General features: G+C 32.8%; 1 protein-coding gene across 24 annotated transcripts in view; it reads right to left on the bottom strand.

Annotated features, from left to right (window-relative positions):
• Positions 1–19278, bottom strand: part of LOC146994912 (inositol polyphosphate-5-phosphatase A-like) — a 222044-nt gene that overhangs the window by 115986 nt on the left and 86780 nt on the right. Inside the window, exons 7-11 of one of the 24 annotated variants that reach the window (XR_015043316.1) lie at positions 10188–10300; positions 8609–8713; positions 4348–4448; positions 3302–3372; positions 1072–2027 (exon numbers count right to left, since the gene is read on the bottom strand). The exons of 11 other annotated variants lie outside the window; for them this stretch is intronic. Coding sequence is in view for 2 of the 13 variants with exons in the window: in XM_085824738.1 (XP_085680864.1) it covers positions 8643–8713; positions 10188–10300 (184 nt within the window). In the remaining 11 variants the exon portion in view is untranslated. Of the gene's footprint in view, positions 1–968; positions 1035–1071; positions 2028–3301; positions 3373–4347; positions 4449–8608; positions 8714–10187; positions 10301–19278 lie in introns of those variants that run through there. 12 more of the 24 variants (XR_015043315.1, XR_015043314.1, XR_015043322.1 and 9 more) reach the window with 12 other exon arrangements.

Raw genomic sequence — 19278 nt, 5'->3', positions numbered from 1 at the left:
TCACTCCATCAAATCAAGCTTTACGAAGGACTGCAAGCTCACAACAACCTCATTGCATTATTGTTCAACAGAGCTTGTGTGAATGGGTTGTGGAGAACACATGGCCACATCGCATACCTTAGCAGAGGGTATACAGTGTATGGCACAGTTGCTACTCCTCCGCCTACCTTTAATGGTGCAGCAGCATATGACCTTCATTTGTGAACAGAGTGGTGCATGCGATTATATGAACAGAATGACATTTCTCAGACAAATTCTGCTTCTACATGCAATATCAAGGTAGACAAATATACAGATGCCTCCACAGTAGGAAGTGCTTCTTAGAATTTTACTGTATGAATCCTACAGGTCCAGCAGTAGGAGGTATAGTATGGGGTGCCCTGTACAGGTCAGATCGACGCCAGCATTTTGATGTGTGCTCAATTCAACATGAGGTCGTTTCGACGCGGGGTCAGTCTGACACCATACTTTTTTTTGTTCTTGTTTGACGCCATACTTTTAATATTTTTATTTATTTTTAGAATAAGTTTGCACCATCATTCAAATAAATTTGGTGTTATCATCATTTGGTGTTTCACACCCCACATTATGGGAATTCATAGATGGTCTCAGGCGTATTCAAAAATCAATTGATCAATGTTATGAACAATTTGTACGTGGAGATGAACCGCCGCACAAGTGGAATCGGTATCTGCAAGCTGATATGAGAATTAAAGTAATAGTTGAAGATTTTGAAAATCCGAGAAATAATGGAACACCTGAAAAGTGTGACGCATAACTTTGCAATGGATTAGTATAATAACGGTTCTGTGATGTAATCTAATTTATCTCTAATCTTATTTATGTGCAATCTTATTTACCTGTAATTATATTTGTCTGCAATATAATATAACTACTTTGTAACCATATGTTTTTTTTACCATTTGCGTATTTTGCAATTTTGATGCTGTTTTCTGAAATAAATAAATAATAAAAAAAAAAAACCTCCTTCATGTCCCGGGGCCTTGACGTTGGCAAGGGAGTTTCTCATTAATCTGGAACACAAACAAAAATCTAGAACACTTTCACACATATACACACATATATTTATTTCAAATATGCATGCAAACAATTGCTAATTCAATAAATAAAAATCAGTCATATTACTTACTTATATAATTTCATATTTATTCTATAAATAAATAAAAATACTAAAAAAATATGGTGTCAAACTGCTTTGGCGTCGAAACGACCTGCTTCGTTGGGTGCCATTTGATATGAGTTAAGCTTGTGTCAAGAAAGCATACAATAAACTAACTAGCCAGAGTTACATTACAGACATGAAAAAAACTGTGGTTTTTCCCATATCTTCACAAGGACTTCAGAATTACCTTACAGCAAGGTAATGCATAATCATGGAAGCAATCAATGTCAATACTTCAGCAACACACAAAAGGTTCAATTCTGCCTTGACTGTTGGATTCACTAGATGTTTTCCCAAATGAACATGTCTGGTATACAAATACTGCACACACTGGAATAACAGAGACTACCAGCAGCTGCAAATGATAGAACTCTGGCAACAAATTTCAGTCACACGGATTGCAACATCTCAAGATACTGTATTTCCCAGCATATGAAACACAGTGTGATTTATCAGGTTAGAATTTAAGAAAAATACTTTGGTCAGACAGAAGAGGATCTATAATTTATCCTTAAGGTTTTATTCCAAGCATTTTTCTTAACTGATATCACAGATATCATGAAACAGGCGAAGATTTTGCAACTATAATATTCAAGGACATGTCACACACATTTTAATTTAGTATACTGTTTAGGTTGAGTTTCATTTCCTCGTAGTTTTTTTTTTCTTTTTCTTGCGACTTTCCTCAAGTGCAACATTTACGCTGATGTGATCTTTCTTCTGGATATTATGCTACGTAATTTGCTGATTGCGTTGCTACAGCCTGAATCTGTGGTGCCACAACTTAAGATAAGACCAATGACAGACAGCCACTGCAACCTCGATGAGCCAAACCCTAGATTCCCTAAAGCAAAGTACAAGAATTTTTAGTTTTGTTACAGTCATATAGCCTAGGCATATTTTCACCTGTTTTAGCATATGAAATTGTTACAAAGCTGAAACAGCTGATTTGCCTTTCAGATACAACAATTTTACCAGAAATTCATTATTGAGCAATACAACTGACAGTGACTCATCAAAATTAGAAAATATAAAAAAACTAAATTTCAGCAGATGAACAGCTTAATCTCTTTGGCATTTCAATTACCCTACAGTATATATTCCTACTTGTATTCATTGCATATATTATGGTCAAAGTAAAAAATCCAGTGATTATTAATAATAATCCAGTTGTTGGGTTAATGAGATAAATAACACAAAATAATCACATTTACTCATAAATATTTATAATCATCAATGGGTTTGGTCAATGCAAATAATTAAGCATACTAAACATAAATTTCAAACATAAAATTCAATGAAATTTTAATGTCATGCAAACATGCATGAAATTAAAAAATGTCTTACAACAATGATTACTGTTATTTATTACATACTTTAGCATTTTTCTTAGCAGTGAAATGCAATTAATGAAAAAAAATGTTTTATAACAATGATTACTGTTATTTGTAAGATACATTCATTATTTACTACATCAAATAAATTATATTATGAACACCTTACAGCAACAAAAAATGCAAATAAATTGCATTATAAACACACTGCTATTACATTTCAAAGAAACTGTTACCGACTGTGAAATATGAAGTTACGGAGGATTTCTGAATTTTTCCACTGTAGCGGTTTGGGCTACCATTACTTGTGCAATTACAATATTGAAATCCCTGACTACCTAAATTTCTTATGAGCACATTTTCTTACTTATTTTAATATTTGTAACTTTATTGACTAAAATAAAAGCTTCCTAGCAGACAGTAGAATAATTCTTTGGTTAGAAGTTGGTTTAAAATGTCATGTTTTGAGCTTAAATTATTTTCATTTTGTTTAAAAATTGTAACAGCTATGAATTCTCGTTATCAACCTTTACCATGCCAACCCTCTGGTATTTTTATCCTAACAGTTTCTCCTAAATTAGCAGCTGCAGGTTTTAACTTAAAAAGTGCTAACATGTTTTCTTCTTGCTTATTTGGTGACAGTTTAGCACAGTGCTAAGTTTCTTGAATATTTTCTGAGACTTCATCAATTCTTTCTCTTTTCCACTTCAGAATTATGTTGCTCCTTTTCTATTTTCCCAACACTCTTATTTCTGTTTTTCATTACATCTGCAACAGTTATTACCTCCAAGTCTTCATTCAAATCATCCAGTTCAACTTCGATATTCATTGCCAGGTATTTTTCATCTTCAATTCCTATTACAGGGTTCATAGCCACATTTTAGTTAAAAAAATAAGCACCTATAAGCACTTTTCAAGCACATTTTAAGAAAAAAAATAAGCACCTGTCTAATTACATTATACCCAAATGCATAACCTTAAAAATTAGACTTGTAATTTAAAATATGAGAAATGCAGTATTTATTAAGAGAGAATAAGTATTACCTCAACCATGGAAAATAATTACTTTTTTTAAAATTTTAAATAACAGTTCAATTTACAGAACTAGTTTACAATGAGAGAAAAAAAAAACTATGCAGAACTAAACTATATTACAAGATTTAATGATGAAATTTCATTTCAAAATAGAGGAAATAAATAATAATAAGGCATATTTATTCTATTTGCTTGGAACTTAATAATAAATACAATTTATTTTTCCACTCATATTGATATTTAACTAATTTAAATCTAAATTCTAAACATTTTCTAAATTTCCATCATATATCAGTTTTTTCTTAACAGATATTGCAGGCAAAGTAATTTAAGTAAAAAAGAGGAACATTTCTGAAATCAGAAGACAGAAATTTGCTTCATGCAGTCATCCATTAACAGTAAAAGCTTAACTACCCGCATACTTGAAAATTGGTGAACATTCGGACAGTTGAGCGTAACTTGAAAAAGAGGAGCGGAGGAATAGACTGTAGCCGTTCTTTAGATTTTTCTGCTAAATAAATGCTTTTGACATTTTGATATGTGCATCACATGAAAACAAACCAACGGAACAGAAAAATATTCTGCTTTGCAAGCACAGTAACACTCTTTTAAGTGTTCATAAACAAATCTCGGACCGAACATCAAAATTAATTATCTCTGCAAAATATCGCAAACGTTATTGCGCAATACGTGCGTGGTAATTCTTCCCTACATGATATTACGCAATCGGATTCAACAGCTGCTGCCGGTATTGGGAGAATAAAGAACTAAATAAAGGAAAAGAAAGAGACTTACCAATCTGGGGTGTTTTTCATTCTAATTTTCAACAGACTGCGTTAAATTTCCGGAATAGAATCATTCTTCGCTTGGGGTGGTAGACCGCAGAACTTTTAGTCCTATTCAATCCAGATTGGAAAGTGACCGGAAAAAAAAAAAAAAAGGTCCGTTGCTTGTTTTGCAACGAACTGTAACAGTTTCACTATTCAAGATTTTGCGGAGAAAGGGGAGAACCTCCCAACCTTCGCACTGTATAATGTATTGGCCAAAAAAATGAAATTATTTTGACTATTCGATTAATTTCCCTTTATTTAAGGCATTCCGAATATTATTCCTTAGAAAGCTAATCTGTGTTAAAAAACAACCATTTTTGGAAGTTTACTATACTTCAGCAGTTACTGCAAATATGTTATTTATAAACATGCATACATATGCTCATAATATAAGTATAACGATTATAATAAACATGAATATGAACTGACCAAGCGGAACGAGAATGCAAATTATTAAGATCTTGATAGAAATTCAAACGTGGGTAGTATTTGGGTGGGAGGAAAAGAACGCCGAATGTACCGGAGTTTTCTACTGCTTTCGCAATTCTTTGACCAACAGAACAACGGGCACCTACCTGTCTGTACTCTCTGCGCACACCAAAGGTTATGTTAATGCAGAGAAAGGAGGAAAAGCTATTTCCGGGAGTATGATTCACCATCTGACATTCCATATTAGGAAGAAAAGTTGTTTATTTAGTTTCGGCTTTGGTACGGAGAAAAAATTGTGCGTTCATTAAAAAAAAAAAAAAAAAAAAGCACTAAAAGCAAAAAATAAGCACTAAAAACAAAAAAATAAGGGCTTTAAAGAAAATGTAAGCACCTATAAAGGCCTTTATATTTTATTTTCAAATATAAGGACTTATATGCCTTCTGACCACTTTGTATGTTTGTTTCCAACCCAGCAAGTAAAACCTCTTCAATATTTTTATTAGCAAATTCTTTGCCATTGTCAGTCTTAGCCCTCCATATCGTGAACACATCCAACAGATGATAGGTAACTTAATTTGCTTTTATTGCCCTTTACTGAACAAAGTTCATTAAATGGTCTTGTTAAACCATTATAAACTTAATGTCTCCATTCGCTTCTGACTGTAAGTCAGTAAGATCGACCAACTTGACACCTTGGATTCAATTTAATGCTTTTAACAAAGTGTGTGTGTGTGTGTGATTTTGGCAAAGCCTCGAGGGCTATCTGCCTAAGGGGAGGGATGCCTTCGTGGAGGACTTTCTAAGGGGAACTGGCTCGTATACACGTTACACATGGGGAAAACCACGAAAACGCCCATGCGGCCAGCCCGTTCGTGGGATTCGAACCTCGGACCGAACTACCAGTGTTCAGCGACTTTACCGCTCGGCCGCTGGTGAGCCTGCTTTTAACAAAATAAACAAACAGAAAAACTTTGTCTTGGAACAAATTGCTTCTTTTGACAAGATTCACAAAGATTTAAATATATCAATTTTGATCACAATATGCTTATATTTTGTCTTAAGCATTTTTATCATTCTATTGCACCCTCCATGGCAAACTGCAATATGAATCTCAAGAGTTTTTTGAAAATTCTCCTCCAGAAAAGCATAAAGTATAATTAGGTCTTTTTCATTTTTAGCGGCAGCAATATGTTTTTTAAAACAACCAATTCTTAACAATATCATGCTTTGATAGTCGATGCTAATCTTCTGGTTATTTGCCAGAAGTTTTCTCTTCACTTTCCTTATCTCTCTTGGGGGGGGGGAACTTCCAACTGACAATTTTTTCCTTTTTTCGATTTGAGCATATCAAAACCATCATCAAAATCTGCTCTCGGAAATCTAAATCATCATCCACTGTGCTTACACAAAGAGATTAAAATTTGTGAAAATTTGAAAACGTTTATGTGTATGCTAGAAACTGACGAAAGTAATACCAAATTGAGACACAGCAGAACACAGGACATTTGTGAATGCTGAATGTAAAGTACATGTGAGTGTTTTGAAAAATGTAAGTCCTACATCTAGAGGGGAAAAACAGTAGATTTTATTCAGCTGTGGCCAACAGGCAAAAACAAACCTGAGTGTTCACCACAGCTATTGTACATTTGCAATTTCGTAAGGTGTTGATGCAGGAAAATCACACTCATGCATAATGGCAAATCTCAAAACGAACACACTGAAAATTGCTACACTTTCCTTCATTGATGGAAATTATTAATAACAAATGGTTCATATGATAAACTCTTATAAATTATTCATTTAAACCGGTTTATTATTATCAATAACTGAGTTTTAAAAACACCTGACCATAAATTCTATAATATATGATTAAATGACAGATTTTATATCTTGATTTACTATGTTAACTACAAAAAAATGAATATTTATTTAACTGCTTCCTGTGCTTTAACGAGTCTGACTACTCATGATTGAGATTTTGTCCCAAACATAAACATCATGAGACAGGCTCGAGAACAGAAAGCAGAGCCAAACATAAACATCACGATTCAGGCTTGTGAAAAGAAAGCTGGGCTAGTGAGCATTAACATAGTAATTTCATGGTCGTAACCCAACGTTAGTTCCTATCAGTACACCACATGAACCACATGAGTTAGTCATGATTCTTTATTATATAAATTATATATTAAAAATATAATATATTTATAATATCTGCAAAAGACAGAAGGATTAAAGTTTACTTCTACTAAAGTTTACTTACTTGAAGTGTTATTTATTTATGAAATATAATTTTGAAACTGTTATTTATCAAAAAATATATTTATAATATCTATGAAGGATTAAAGTTTACTTTCACGCCAGCAGTATCGCGCAAAACTGACTAATACAGGCATTTATGCTTCGTCTCGTGACTGTTCTCAAGCGTCAGTCTGGCTTGTTTACCACGCATATAACCCATAACACTTGAGTCCAAGTTTCGTTGAGGTAAATGGCATGGAAAGGGGTAAATGTAACATAAATCTTGAAAATATTATCAGCATTGCTTTCAATCATTAAATATCATAATTCAAAAATCAATGCAGAAAAATGTGAAAGATAAAATTTTTAAGCAGGTGTCCTTTAGATTTATCATAGCACTTTCTACATTACATTGACCTTTATACACTCTCGTCCATAAATTAAGGATAATTCGGAGTCACGCGGAAATCGAACTCTAAAATAAATATATAACCTGTAAAATCACTACACACAGCTTCAAGAATCATACGCAAATTTCAGGAAGTAACCAGATGACACCGATGGTACGTCACAATGACGAGAGTGTAAGAGAGTGATATATAAGGAATACAGGCAAAGAAGTAAAATTGTTTGCAGGCGCTTTATAAGCATTTCAGTGCAATAACCCAATAGTTATGACACAAAAGATGCATTTGGATGGTGGTTTACATGGTAGAATTATCGGCCGTCTGGAATGTGGGCGTACCCAACTGGAAGTATCAGACGAACTTGGAATTGCCCAGACTGTCATCTTCAGGCTTTGGCAACGATTCCAAGATGATGGTAATGTGAGTAGACGTTACAGCACAGGTCGCCCCAGAGTTACAACAATTAAGATGCGCACAATTTGTGTTTATGGATGACAATGCCCATCCTCACCATGCAAACATCCTAAGGGAATGCCTTCAATCGGAGGATATCACCCGTATGGAATGGCCAGCATTCTCATCGGACTTGAATCCAGTAGAGCGCCTGTGGAACATGCTTGGCCGAGGAGTTGCAGCCAGTCAACCTCCTCCTACATGTCTACCGGAACTTTGGAGAGCATTGCTTTTTGAATGGTGAAATATCCCCCAAGATCAGATCGATAATTTGATACTCAGCATGCCTAGGCGTTGTACGGACTGTATTGCATTGTCTGGGAGACATACAATGTATTAACAATCATACCAACCATGTAATATTGTTTTTTTTTTTTTTTTGTAAATAGTTTTTTTTTTTGGTACTTTGCTTCAGGGAGAAAAAAATCGCTATTTTTTTAATAATATCAAACATATAGCATATTTTTTTGCTCTTTACTTTTTGTTTAACAAATAAAACTTTACAAATAAGTCAAATTTGTTCTGCTTCTAACTCTTCCTTTGCCTGATTTTGCATTATCCCAAATTTATGGACATGAGTGTATATATATCACAGTAATTATTTCAAACTTTTGAACAAAAAACAAATACTTTGTTTGTGACTATTAAACAATCAGTGTTACTCCATGAAAACAGCAGAAAGTAACGAATTAATGTTACCTCAGGAAATATCTCTGTGGGAAAATTTTGATTTTTATTTTGTTCCAACATGCTCAATACTTCCAGTATAAACTTCTTTCCCTGTCAAAGGTACGTATTTGTGGCCTAGACAAGTAAAAATATCACGATTTAAATTATATTATTTAAAATATACTACTCATACAAATGGTGCACATAAATGTGATTAATTACAATGAAAATACACATGTAGCAAATCATAAAAGAAGAGCACTTTTTTAAGATCTTTTTATTTTATGCATAAAATTATATACAACATAACATTTTCAGTAATACCAGTATTCCATATTAGTAATTCTTAAATTGTTTGGGGCCCAGCCATTTGAGTAAAATTGTTAACTCATGTTCTGCACCTCATAAGAGACAAAATATAAATTGTAGCCTTCAGATTAAACACAGTACAAAGTCTGAGATCTCTACTCCAATATACGGAATAATCTAAACTCTGGACCTCAAAGCCACCAACAAAATTTATTCTTTACGAATTTTTTTTATGCTTCATACATGCACATTTGATTGTTTTCCCCATAATAAAACATGTAGAGAGTCCCGATTCTCAATTTCACTTCGGCACTAAATAAAATACCTTGTTATTGAAGAAACAATCATTTTAGCATAAATTTGTGTAATCAATAATTTGGCTCCGTATATGTGTATCTACTTGGCATACATCTCAAACAGAAACATTCTACGTAAAAACATTGTTGATTTTAAAACTTTTATATCTCTGATGCCAACCTGGCAAATTATTATTTATTATATTTTACTTTCATAACCGTATGTTTATCAAAGTAACTTGATCGTATCCCTTAAAAAAAAACTGTTTATTAGGGAATGATGGAAAAATTAATGTCGCAAATGACCAACAAAAAACAAAAATGTTTGTGGAAAATACAAGAGAAGAAAAATGCTTGGGATAACAAGAATGATAACTTATGGCATCATAGTTTTTGGGAATGGTTTTTAATGCGAAATATATACATTATTTGTAGGTACTGTGGAACATATGAACACTATTAGTTAAAATTGCTCATTTATAGAAATAAATCAAGTGCACAGCCAAAATTTGGTACATAACGACTCCAACTGAAAAACAAGTGTTGTTCATACATTATTCTTTTTGTTTTTAAGTGTGATCCATTACTAATTTAATTTAATGATGATTTAATTATACACAGTGAAAAAAAACCTGAAGATTGGTTACGTGACAATACAGATAAACTGCTTAGTATTTTTCTGTTACTTGCATTATAATATGGGTAATTCTATTTTCCTGTATTTTTATCTCAGATTAAATGATTTTTGGTTAACCATAAGCATGTTCCCCAGTACTACCCCAATACACCAAAGAGTTTAGTAATTCATAGTCCCCTTGAAATATGTTTGCCAGCTATCTGATCAAATCCTACTTTTTTCTGAATAAAAATTGGAATAAAGTACACAGCTGAATACAAGAAACTAACAGGATTAAATTAATGCAGAGTAAGAACCAAAGATTTGTTATGAAAATGCTTATATAATGACAACAAAGAGTTTAATAGAAAACATTTTTAAGGCTTACAAAAATAACTGATTATGTTATGTACTATATATTTGTCTGGACATCTGATATCTTCATCAAGAAATAGGCTTAATTGACCAAAAGAAGACAGCTCTTCACTGGTCATGAGAGATCTAGAAAATACAAATTATATACACTTTAACACTTTACTGAACACTCACTTTACTTATACACACACTTTACTGAACAGAATAAATAAAAAAATTTCTACAACTAATGTAAAAAAAACTATAACATTTCATTACTAGAGAGAACAAAGTATTAACTGTGGATAATCTCTCAAAACTGCCATCAAAGCCCCAAAGTAATTTAATTTTTACTTTAATATATTATAAACACTAAAACAAAGTTCTTACAAAAATATTTGAGATCAAAGTCATCCGTTTCTGCTTAAAACAAAAGCAATACATTTATGTTTTGCTTTCTCTACTTCAAGTTACTGCTTGGCATACCCATGCAGACTGGCTGAAAATGATCATACACTTTTTTAGATAAACGTTATAGATATTATAAACTTTTCAACTGACAATTATCTGGTAAGTGTGTGATCGTGTGGACGTCTTTGACGAGATACATTATTTTGCTGAAAATCATATGAACCTGCTCTGCTTAACTATCAAATAATTCTAATCCTACAAACACATGAATCCAGGCAGTAAGTTTTCCCACCTTCCATTGACAAAATATATTAAAAGAATGTTTGCATCTGCCTGTTACATAATTATTACATAACAAGTTCTATGAAATACATGATGCTAGAGTAACAACCAATAAAAATGCCCAATGTCCATTCCTCAAGTGAGTAATATAACATATATAAATAAAGATTAATTTTTGTAATCAAAGCAAGGTCTCTTCACAAGATTTCTCAGATGATGTAAGTTTTCAGCTCATTTTATATTACATAAATATAGTTAAGAAATGAACTTTGATCACATCCTTAAAGTCACTAAACATACTGAATGCTGATGTTAAGAATATTCTTTACATAGCAGCGGCCAGAATGATGCCACATGCTTGGAACACTCTATATCTTTTAAAAGCACACAATTCATTCAAATCAAAAATTTTATATGCTGAAGATAAATCCTCTATAATTTTCTACCTACACCTTTCAAGCTACATATGTGACTCATGAAAGCTGTATTAAATGATGAACAGTCTTTATGGCCATCATGGATCATGATATTCAAGGAACCACAAGGAATACACAAAGGCATTCCATAAAATTAAGTTTTTTGAAAACATGTTAATGATGAAAAATTTTTAAGCACCGTTTCATTGCTTTATGTAATTAAAACCATTGCTATAAAAAAGGAATTACATGATGGCTTAACTCATTATAAAAATGCTTTAAACTAAGGCATTAAAATTTTTGCCCTTATGATACATTTTATATTTTTATTTATTGTAATTTATTTTTCCACCAATCCTGCCGATTCTTCTAGAACATATTTCATGATGCTAGCTATATTCTGCTGGTTTGTAAGCAGTTAACCCCCTATAACAAAAGGAAACGATGAAATTCAATCTATTTAAATTATTTTACTTTTTCTATTCTCCAACTTTTAGCAAGAAAACATTTGTATTCCCACTTCTCTTCTAAATATTTCACTTCTAAAACATCCAGAAAATGCAAAATTTCTCATCTAATACTTATTCAGAAAAATGGTTCAAAGCTAACCAAGACCCTTTTTTAAATTATAGCAATGAAAAGTCCAAAAAGTACCAAAACTATAACTCCTCATGCATCTAGGCATCATTGCCTTCATCGAGGCAATTCTATAATTCTTCAGAAAGAACTGCATTGCTGCTGAGACTAAAAGTTAAGGCTGCACTTTTTTTATCTAACTTGCATATTATCCCTCGTATATGGTGTTTTTTTTGGGGGGGCAAGCACACTAAAATGAAGCAGACAATCAGTTGAATGACAAAAAGAGACAAAGATACTAAACACAGATACCAAAAACCAGGATTATAATGACCATATGGCAAAACTTTCAAATTGGCCCTTGTGACAGCAGGCACTTTCATGAAAAAAGGATGACAATTTTATACACCAGGTCTGAGCATTCTATGACCCACAGGTCACAGAGCAACCCACTTCAGTTTCAGAAATAAGGTAAAAGGCAAATATGAAACAAACACTTGAAGAATATATAAAAACATTAGTTGAAACTAAATAACAATAACATTTTTGTTTGATTACAAAGTTCCAGTCAAGAACACACATTTTTATTTTTAAATTTAAATTGTAGTATAATTTCAAGAAGAAATTGATAAGTTTGGCAGTGCTGTTCTATAATTCCTTGACATCTGAGAACATTAATACTGTTAGCTCAATTCTAATCCACTCTGAAATGTTCAGTAGTCCAAGAATGACTTCAGTAGCAAAAAAAATTGGCATTTTGTTCAACTTATAAATGCAAGCAAGTACTTTCACACATAAAATTTATTTTTTAAGTAAAAACAGGCAGAGCTTAAACACCAAAAATTTAGATGCTTTTGTTATTAAAATGTTATTAATGAAATTTACTTATGTTTGTTTTTATAATTAAAAATTGTAATTTTAATTTTTACGTTTAAAGTTTAAAGCATGTTAGAATTATTTTCTCAATCAATCTTATTATTCACCCAAACTGATGGATTTAAAATAAAAACACCCCTGGCCCAAAATATCTTCTTAATACACACATTGTGGTTGATTTTGACCCACAGCCAAAAAAAGGTTGCCAACACCTGCTACACATCATTCCAGGTCAGTTCCACTAAACAGCATTTTGTATAGCACCTTTAATCTTTTGATGATAAATTTTATGTTTTGAAAATAAGCTTTATCATTTTTGCATATCTACTGCTTCTAAATTTTGTAAATATCTGCAATTAAGATGTTTTTTCATATTAAATCCATAGTTGTCTTCGAATCTTTTTAAATTGCATGGGCCTTTACCAGCATAATAGGCCACAGGATCACTTTGCTCAGTTCTGTCCCGATTTTCATGGAGATGAACCCCCAAGGGTAAGGCCTGAAGACACTCCTCTTTCCCAATCGCTGTCGCTAAGCCACTCAACAGGACTTCAGCTCACCATATATTTATAATGTCATTAAGCCACACAAACATCATGCCTCCCAGAGGATTCAAACCCAAACCCAATGAAATATACAGAAGCCAGGACTACTAAATATTATACCGATCAGGGCAGCATAAACCATATCATGATGTGACACTGATGACTTTTATATTTAACAGTTTAAAAATCTGAGCAGAACTTTGTTTCATTTATCATAGAAATCAAACTACAGGATGAACAATGCAAATCAGGGGCAGCTTACTACTGCAACATAAAACACATATCATACAAGGCTTAGAATATATATACTTTGTCAGCATCTGCTCAAGGAGCCTGTAATCACTTTACAGAAAATTACTAAAATTTTCAAATTAGCCGAACTTTCAAAACTGCGCTGACATGGTATGTCATAATCATCTCAGAAATTAAATATCTCAGTAAATTTCTTTTCCTACCTGAGTCACACTATTAATGCCATATTCTTTATAATGAGCGTAAATCTTTACTAACATAATCATAGGGAACAGGGGCATGTAAAGACTTATATTTTACAATTTTTATAAAATTTGTTTCAGAGTTACATTTTAAGTAAAAAATAAAAGCTTAAAACAGCTGCCTTTTACTTAAAATAAGCCAAAAATTTTTGTTGCACATCAGTTTTATGAAACTGAATATAATTACACACTAAACATGTTTAAAAACAACAGATATACTCTTTATTATAAGGAAAAACTCAACCATAAAAATGAGGGAGGAAAAAAAAACAGCTTCTACAATCACTTCTACAAAAATAAAGTCGTTACTGATCAAATAATAGCAAATTTATTGAAATTTCTCCGTAGTACCAAATCACTCCACATATGTACTCCATTTTTAAAAGATTTGATTATAAACTTTCCATTACCCCAGTCCCATCAGTCTGAAAATTGTTAAAATCATATAAATCAGAAATTGCCATAGTAGATACTTCAAGCATATATATATATTATACCAAATTGTAGCAAAGATACTAGCACAGAAACTCAATATATGACTCAACATCCAGAAAATTATCAACAATGATTACTCAACATAAAAAAGGTATCTCCGTGTTCTCTGCCAGCCACTTCATTAAAGAAAATAGCAAATTTTTGGTTAAATTCTTCACCAAGCATCCATATTCAACAATTAAATGCGACAAGGTCAAAATCATACCCAAACCCTCTGCATAAAAACAGGCTAAAAATCAGAGAAATGCAAGAAATTACTATAAAACCATGCTGCACAAGACACCTTCTCTTCTATACATCTGGACATCAATTCTAAGTACAAAAATCCTGCAGAAACCCATAAAACAGATGAACGTGATTAAATCATCCTTTCCAGCTCCAGCTGACAAAGCAGACAGGCCATCTGTGAGAGCTCCTTTATTTTTTTAACCATGTCTCCAGCATGTGAACCTGCACACTTTTATTTTTAACTTTATAAAATTTATTTTTGAAGATTAAAATGAAAAAAGGGGTGAATATCTGTATCATTTAATATGGTTCTGTTACAAGAAGTTTATGACTAACAGTTGCAAAATTAAATTCAGCATAAGCAGAAACAATATATGTATTTAAAACTATTTTGAAGAATTACAAATTCTATGCATTTATGTAACTCTTATGCTGTAAAGAAAACTTCATAGAAATCCTGCACAGTGCTTCTCTCCTAGACTCCTACAGGTCACTGCCTCACCATCCATTCCAGACGTGACAATACCTATTATTAATTGATAAATTCACCTTTTTTATTCTTATTCACTTCTGCATTGTTCAATTCATTCTGTTTCCTAAGACAATTCCCATTCTGATGGTTATTTTGCTACCAAACTATGTATGTATGTTTAACACAATACAAAAATATCTTGGAGTTCAAATTACTTTATCTGCATTCTTTACACAACTTTTAATCTACATTAAAATTTATTTCTATAGTGTTGCTTATTACATATATCCTTTCCTTCAACTTCTGATATTTGTTATATATTTTAGTTAACATGATAAAGAAAATGAATAATTAGCACTTATAATATTTTAAACACTCATTTAAAAATATCTTCGGATTTTACTGGTTAAGTGCATAAAAGCATTAAACAATATTATTTTAAAAAAATTCTTTTTAAAATAATATTGTTTAATTCTTAATTTTTTTTAGTTAAAAATTTTTTACCTTTAGTTAAAATGCAATCTTGCAGATAATAAACTCTATTTACTTTTTAATTATTATTTAACTCTGAATTAAAATTTTCATAAAATCTGAAATTCCCATACAGGAAATTCAGATATATTACTTTGATATTTACGAGGGTTGGAACTTTAATAGTGGCAACACAGCTGAAAAAACGCTACGCAACAAAACCAAAGAATATCGAGTATACCACACGTAAACTACATACCTACCTTACCTCTCAGTAAAAAGACTCGTCCTGTCTACGTCACGCGCATGCGGAGTGACGCAAAGAACGGATCCTTGTATTAGCTCGCGGTCTAAAGTAAGTGTTGTCAGGATGTTTTCAAAACAAGAACAACGATGTTGGATAAAAATTGAATGTGCAAGAGGTCGTACAGCACGACAGTGTCATCAAGGGCTTCAAGAGGCTTGCAGGGAATCTGCATTGCCTTACAGAACCGTAGCAAGATGGGTGAAAGCATTCAATGAAGTACGCCAAAATGTGGCAGACATGCTGCGGCCAGGTCGTCCGAGTGTCAGCGATGCAGACGTGCAAGCTGTTGCCGCACTAATGGACAGTGATCGCCGCAAAACGATTCGTCAGCTGGCCGGACAAACAGGATTAGCTCATACGACTGTGCTGCACATTCTGAAGGAACGCCTGTCCATGAGAAAAATTGCTTCATGATGGCTTCCACATCAACTGACGGAAATGCAGAAATGGCTACGATACGATGCTGCCCAAACCCACCTGGAGCGCTATGAGCGCGAAGGAGATGCTTTTTTACGCCATATCAATTCACTGGATGAGACTTCGGCCAATGTGAAAGCTATGGTGATTCTCGTGTACGACTGTGATGGTGTCATCCTAACGCATACTGCTCCCCCACAGCAGACCATCACTGCGCAGTATTACTGCTCATTTTTGGAGCACAATCTCTGAACAGCTTTGAGAAAAAAACGGTGAAACTTTCTGCAAAACGCTTCTCACATTTTGCGCGATGGGGCTGGGAAGTGATTTACCATCCACCATACTCCCCAGATCTAAGCCCTTGTGACTATGACTTAATTCTTATGATGAAGGAACCACTTCGTGGCACTCGCTTCCAAACTGTTCCTGATATTCTTGCGGCAGTAGACCGGTCCATTCAAACTATCAACAAAACAAGCGCTGCTACAGGTATTCTGCGACTTCCACGTCGTTGGAAGCGATTTGTACACAATGCTGGCGACTATATTGAAGGACTGTAAAACATGGTGACATGAATCACTTTTGTATTCCTTGTAAATAAATAGTTGCCACTATTAAAGTTCCAACCCTCGTATAATATGTTATTGGCCATGCTTAGAACATTGCCATCAACAATGTGCAAAATTTGCTGAGTTTTTGAAAATCAAAGTTACAGCAGAATATACCCAATATTTGTCCATCAAATTGCTTTTGCCAATAAAGGTAAAAATATGACATTTTACACATAAACACTTTAAAATTTTGGTAGCAAATAACTTTCATGTGCTACCGCAACCATATTATAGCATAAAACTCTTTTGAATTTAAGAAAAAATAATTATGTAAAAACCTGTATAATGTAATTTTTTATTCAAATCCTGGATCGCTACAGTTATATTTAAAATTATTTCACACTTTTCATAATTATAAAAAATAAAAATTTAAATTCAGATACAAAAAAAATGAACCAGATTATTTAATTTCCATGTTTGAAATCATATTCAGAGACCATACACAAACTGAACACAATGTTTGCATTTATACATGACGAAGATAATATATAAGTTTATAAAAAGGTTTCTGATGTTAATATTGGGTCATCTGAAAAATTCTGCATTGTTCAAATTGAAGTACGTTTTCTTATTATTTTGTTACTTCGATACTGAGTAACCTTGATCAAAGTGGACATGTTCAAATACGATCTTTTCTATTCGCATTGCATAATTCTAGAATGTGCTGGAGGCCCAACAGCGGCCGAGCGGTAAAGTCGTTGAACACTGGTAGTTCGATCCAAGGTTCGAATCCCGTGAACGGGCTGGCTGCATGGGCGTTTTCGTGGTTTTCCCCATGTGTAACGTGTATGCGAGCCAGTTTCCCTAAGAAAGTCCTCCACAAAGGCATCCTTCCCCTTAGGCAGATAAGCCTCGAGGCTTTGCCATAATTAAATAACCTAACTTTGAATGTGCTGGGCGCTTTTTTTTTTTTTTTTTCCAGAACAGTGAACCTATAAGTACTTTTTGTCATATTATGCTCATTTATTTTAAAATGGAAAAAAAAAAATGCTAATTAGATTGCCAGCAAAATGTGTGCTGTTTCTTATGACACAGTTCCAAGGTAGTTTGAGAATTACAAGCCTGTAAATTTCAGCTCTGAACTATGCAACATTTCATGAGAAAGATCATAAGGTATGCCAAAATATCTCTTTTGGTTAGTAATACCAAAAGGGGAGTGCATCCAAAAAAATTAATGCTTTGTGCACGGAAAGACTACAAAGAAATTATATACTACAAATTGCTGCCACCAAATCAGACAAATTCAGAAAAATACTGTTTCCAAATGGCAGTTTTAATATAAAAAAAAATCAATGCAAAGAGCCCAAAATTGACCAACCTTTCTATCACAACTATGATTGGCCCAACGTTTCGATGAATGTCAGATGAAAACATACTGAGCATGGATGAGATGTTTTGTGTCATCCATGCCCATATTCAAGACCTTGCCCTCTTGGATTTGCATCACTTCAGGTTACTTAAAGAATCTCTGAATAGCCTGCAGTTCATTTTTTTTTTTTTTTTTTTTTTTTTTTTACATTATTTAACAACATGTCAATAACTTCTTTTAAGAATGATCCTAATGACTTTTTAAAATGTAAATTTTTCAGGTGCTTGAGAGATGTCACAGAACCAAAACAAAAATTATAGGGACAAAAACTCGGAATAAAATGATGCTAAAAAGTTCAATGTAGGTTTCCTATGTTTCTGCTCAGTTTCATTTGTATTTATCATCAGAAAATTATAGATGACCCAACAGATTAACTGATAAGCACTCTATGCAAATTGTTATAAGTATTATTCAACATAATGCTTTTCAAAAATAAAATTTTATTTACAAAATCTTACAGAACCCCTGTACTAGAAAACACTGGAAGATTTTAGTATTGGCAAACAGCCAAATCGTAGGAGTGTTTGAATAATTTAAAAATGAAAAATATTTTTAGTTTGACTTCCTTTGTATGAATATTATATCATGATTCTAAAATAATAAAACTTCATAATTAATGAGATCCTCTCAGCATTTGAAAGCTTATCAATTAATTAGATAATTCATTCAGCATACAATATGGATCAAAATTGAAAATTAAAGTAGGTTACCCTCTAGTAAACCAGAAAAGAATACCACTGAATGACATTTCCGAAGGAAAAAAATCACCTCAAATTATTTTAATATGTTTATTAATAAGGCACCTCAAGGCAAATTGACAATGATGCCAAAAAACCCAAAATTTTGAAATTAAATATCTTAGACAATTTTTGTAATATGGAAGTTAAGCTTGTGTTTCATTTTTCATAACGGAGATATAAATTTCCTGAATGTAAGAATCACAGGCACCAGGGAACTGCATAAAAAGTACATTTTGTATCATTTGCAAAATTCAATTTTTTGAACAAAAAAGAAAAAAAAAAGGGGGGGCTAAAGCATGAATATTCATGTCATTTAAAACTTTTTTTTTGTAACTGGAAGTAGATATCCTTGATTAACAGTTGTGAAAATAAAGGCTGTGTAATCATTTTTCTGGACATGGTTTACATGTGCGCA

The sequence above is a fragment of the Stegodyphus dumicola genome, chromosome 10 (genome assembly GCF_044657685.1).
Source record: "Stegodyphus dumicola isolate Sdum_Otavi_A_Nest chromosome 10, ASM4465768v1".
NCBI classification, from domain to species: Eukaryota; Metazoa; Arthropoda; class Arachnida; order Araneae; family Eresidae; genus Stegodyphus; species Stegodyphus dumicola.
Note: the sequence above shows the minus strand (reverse complement) of the source record. Positions and strands in the feature narration are given on the sequence as shown.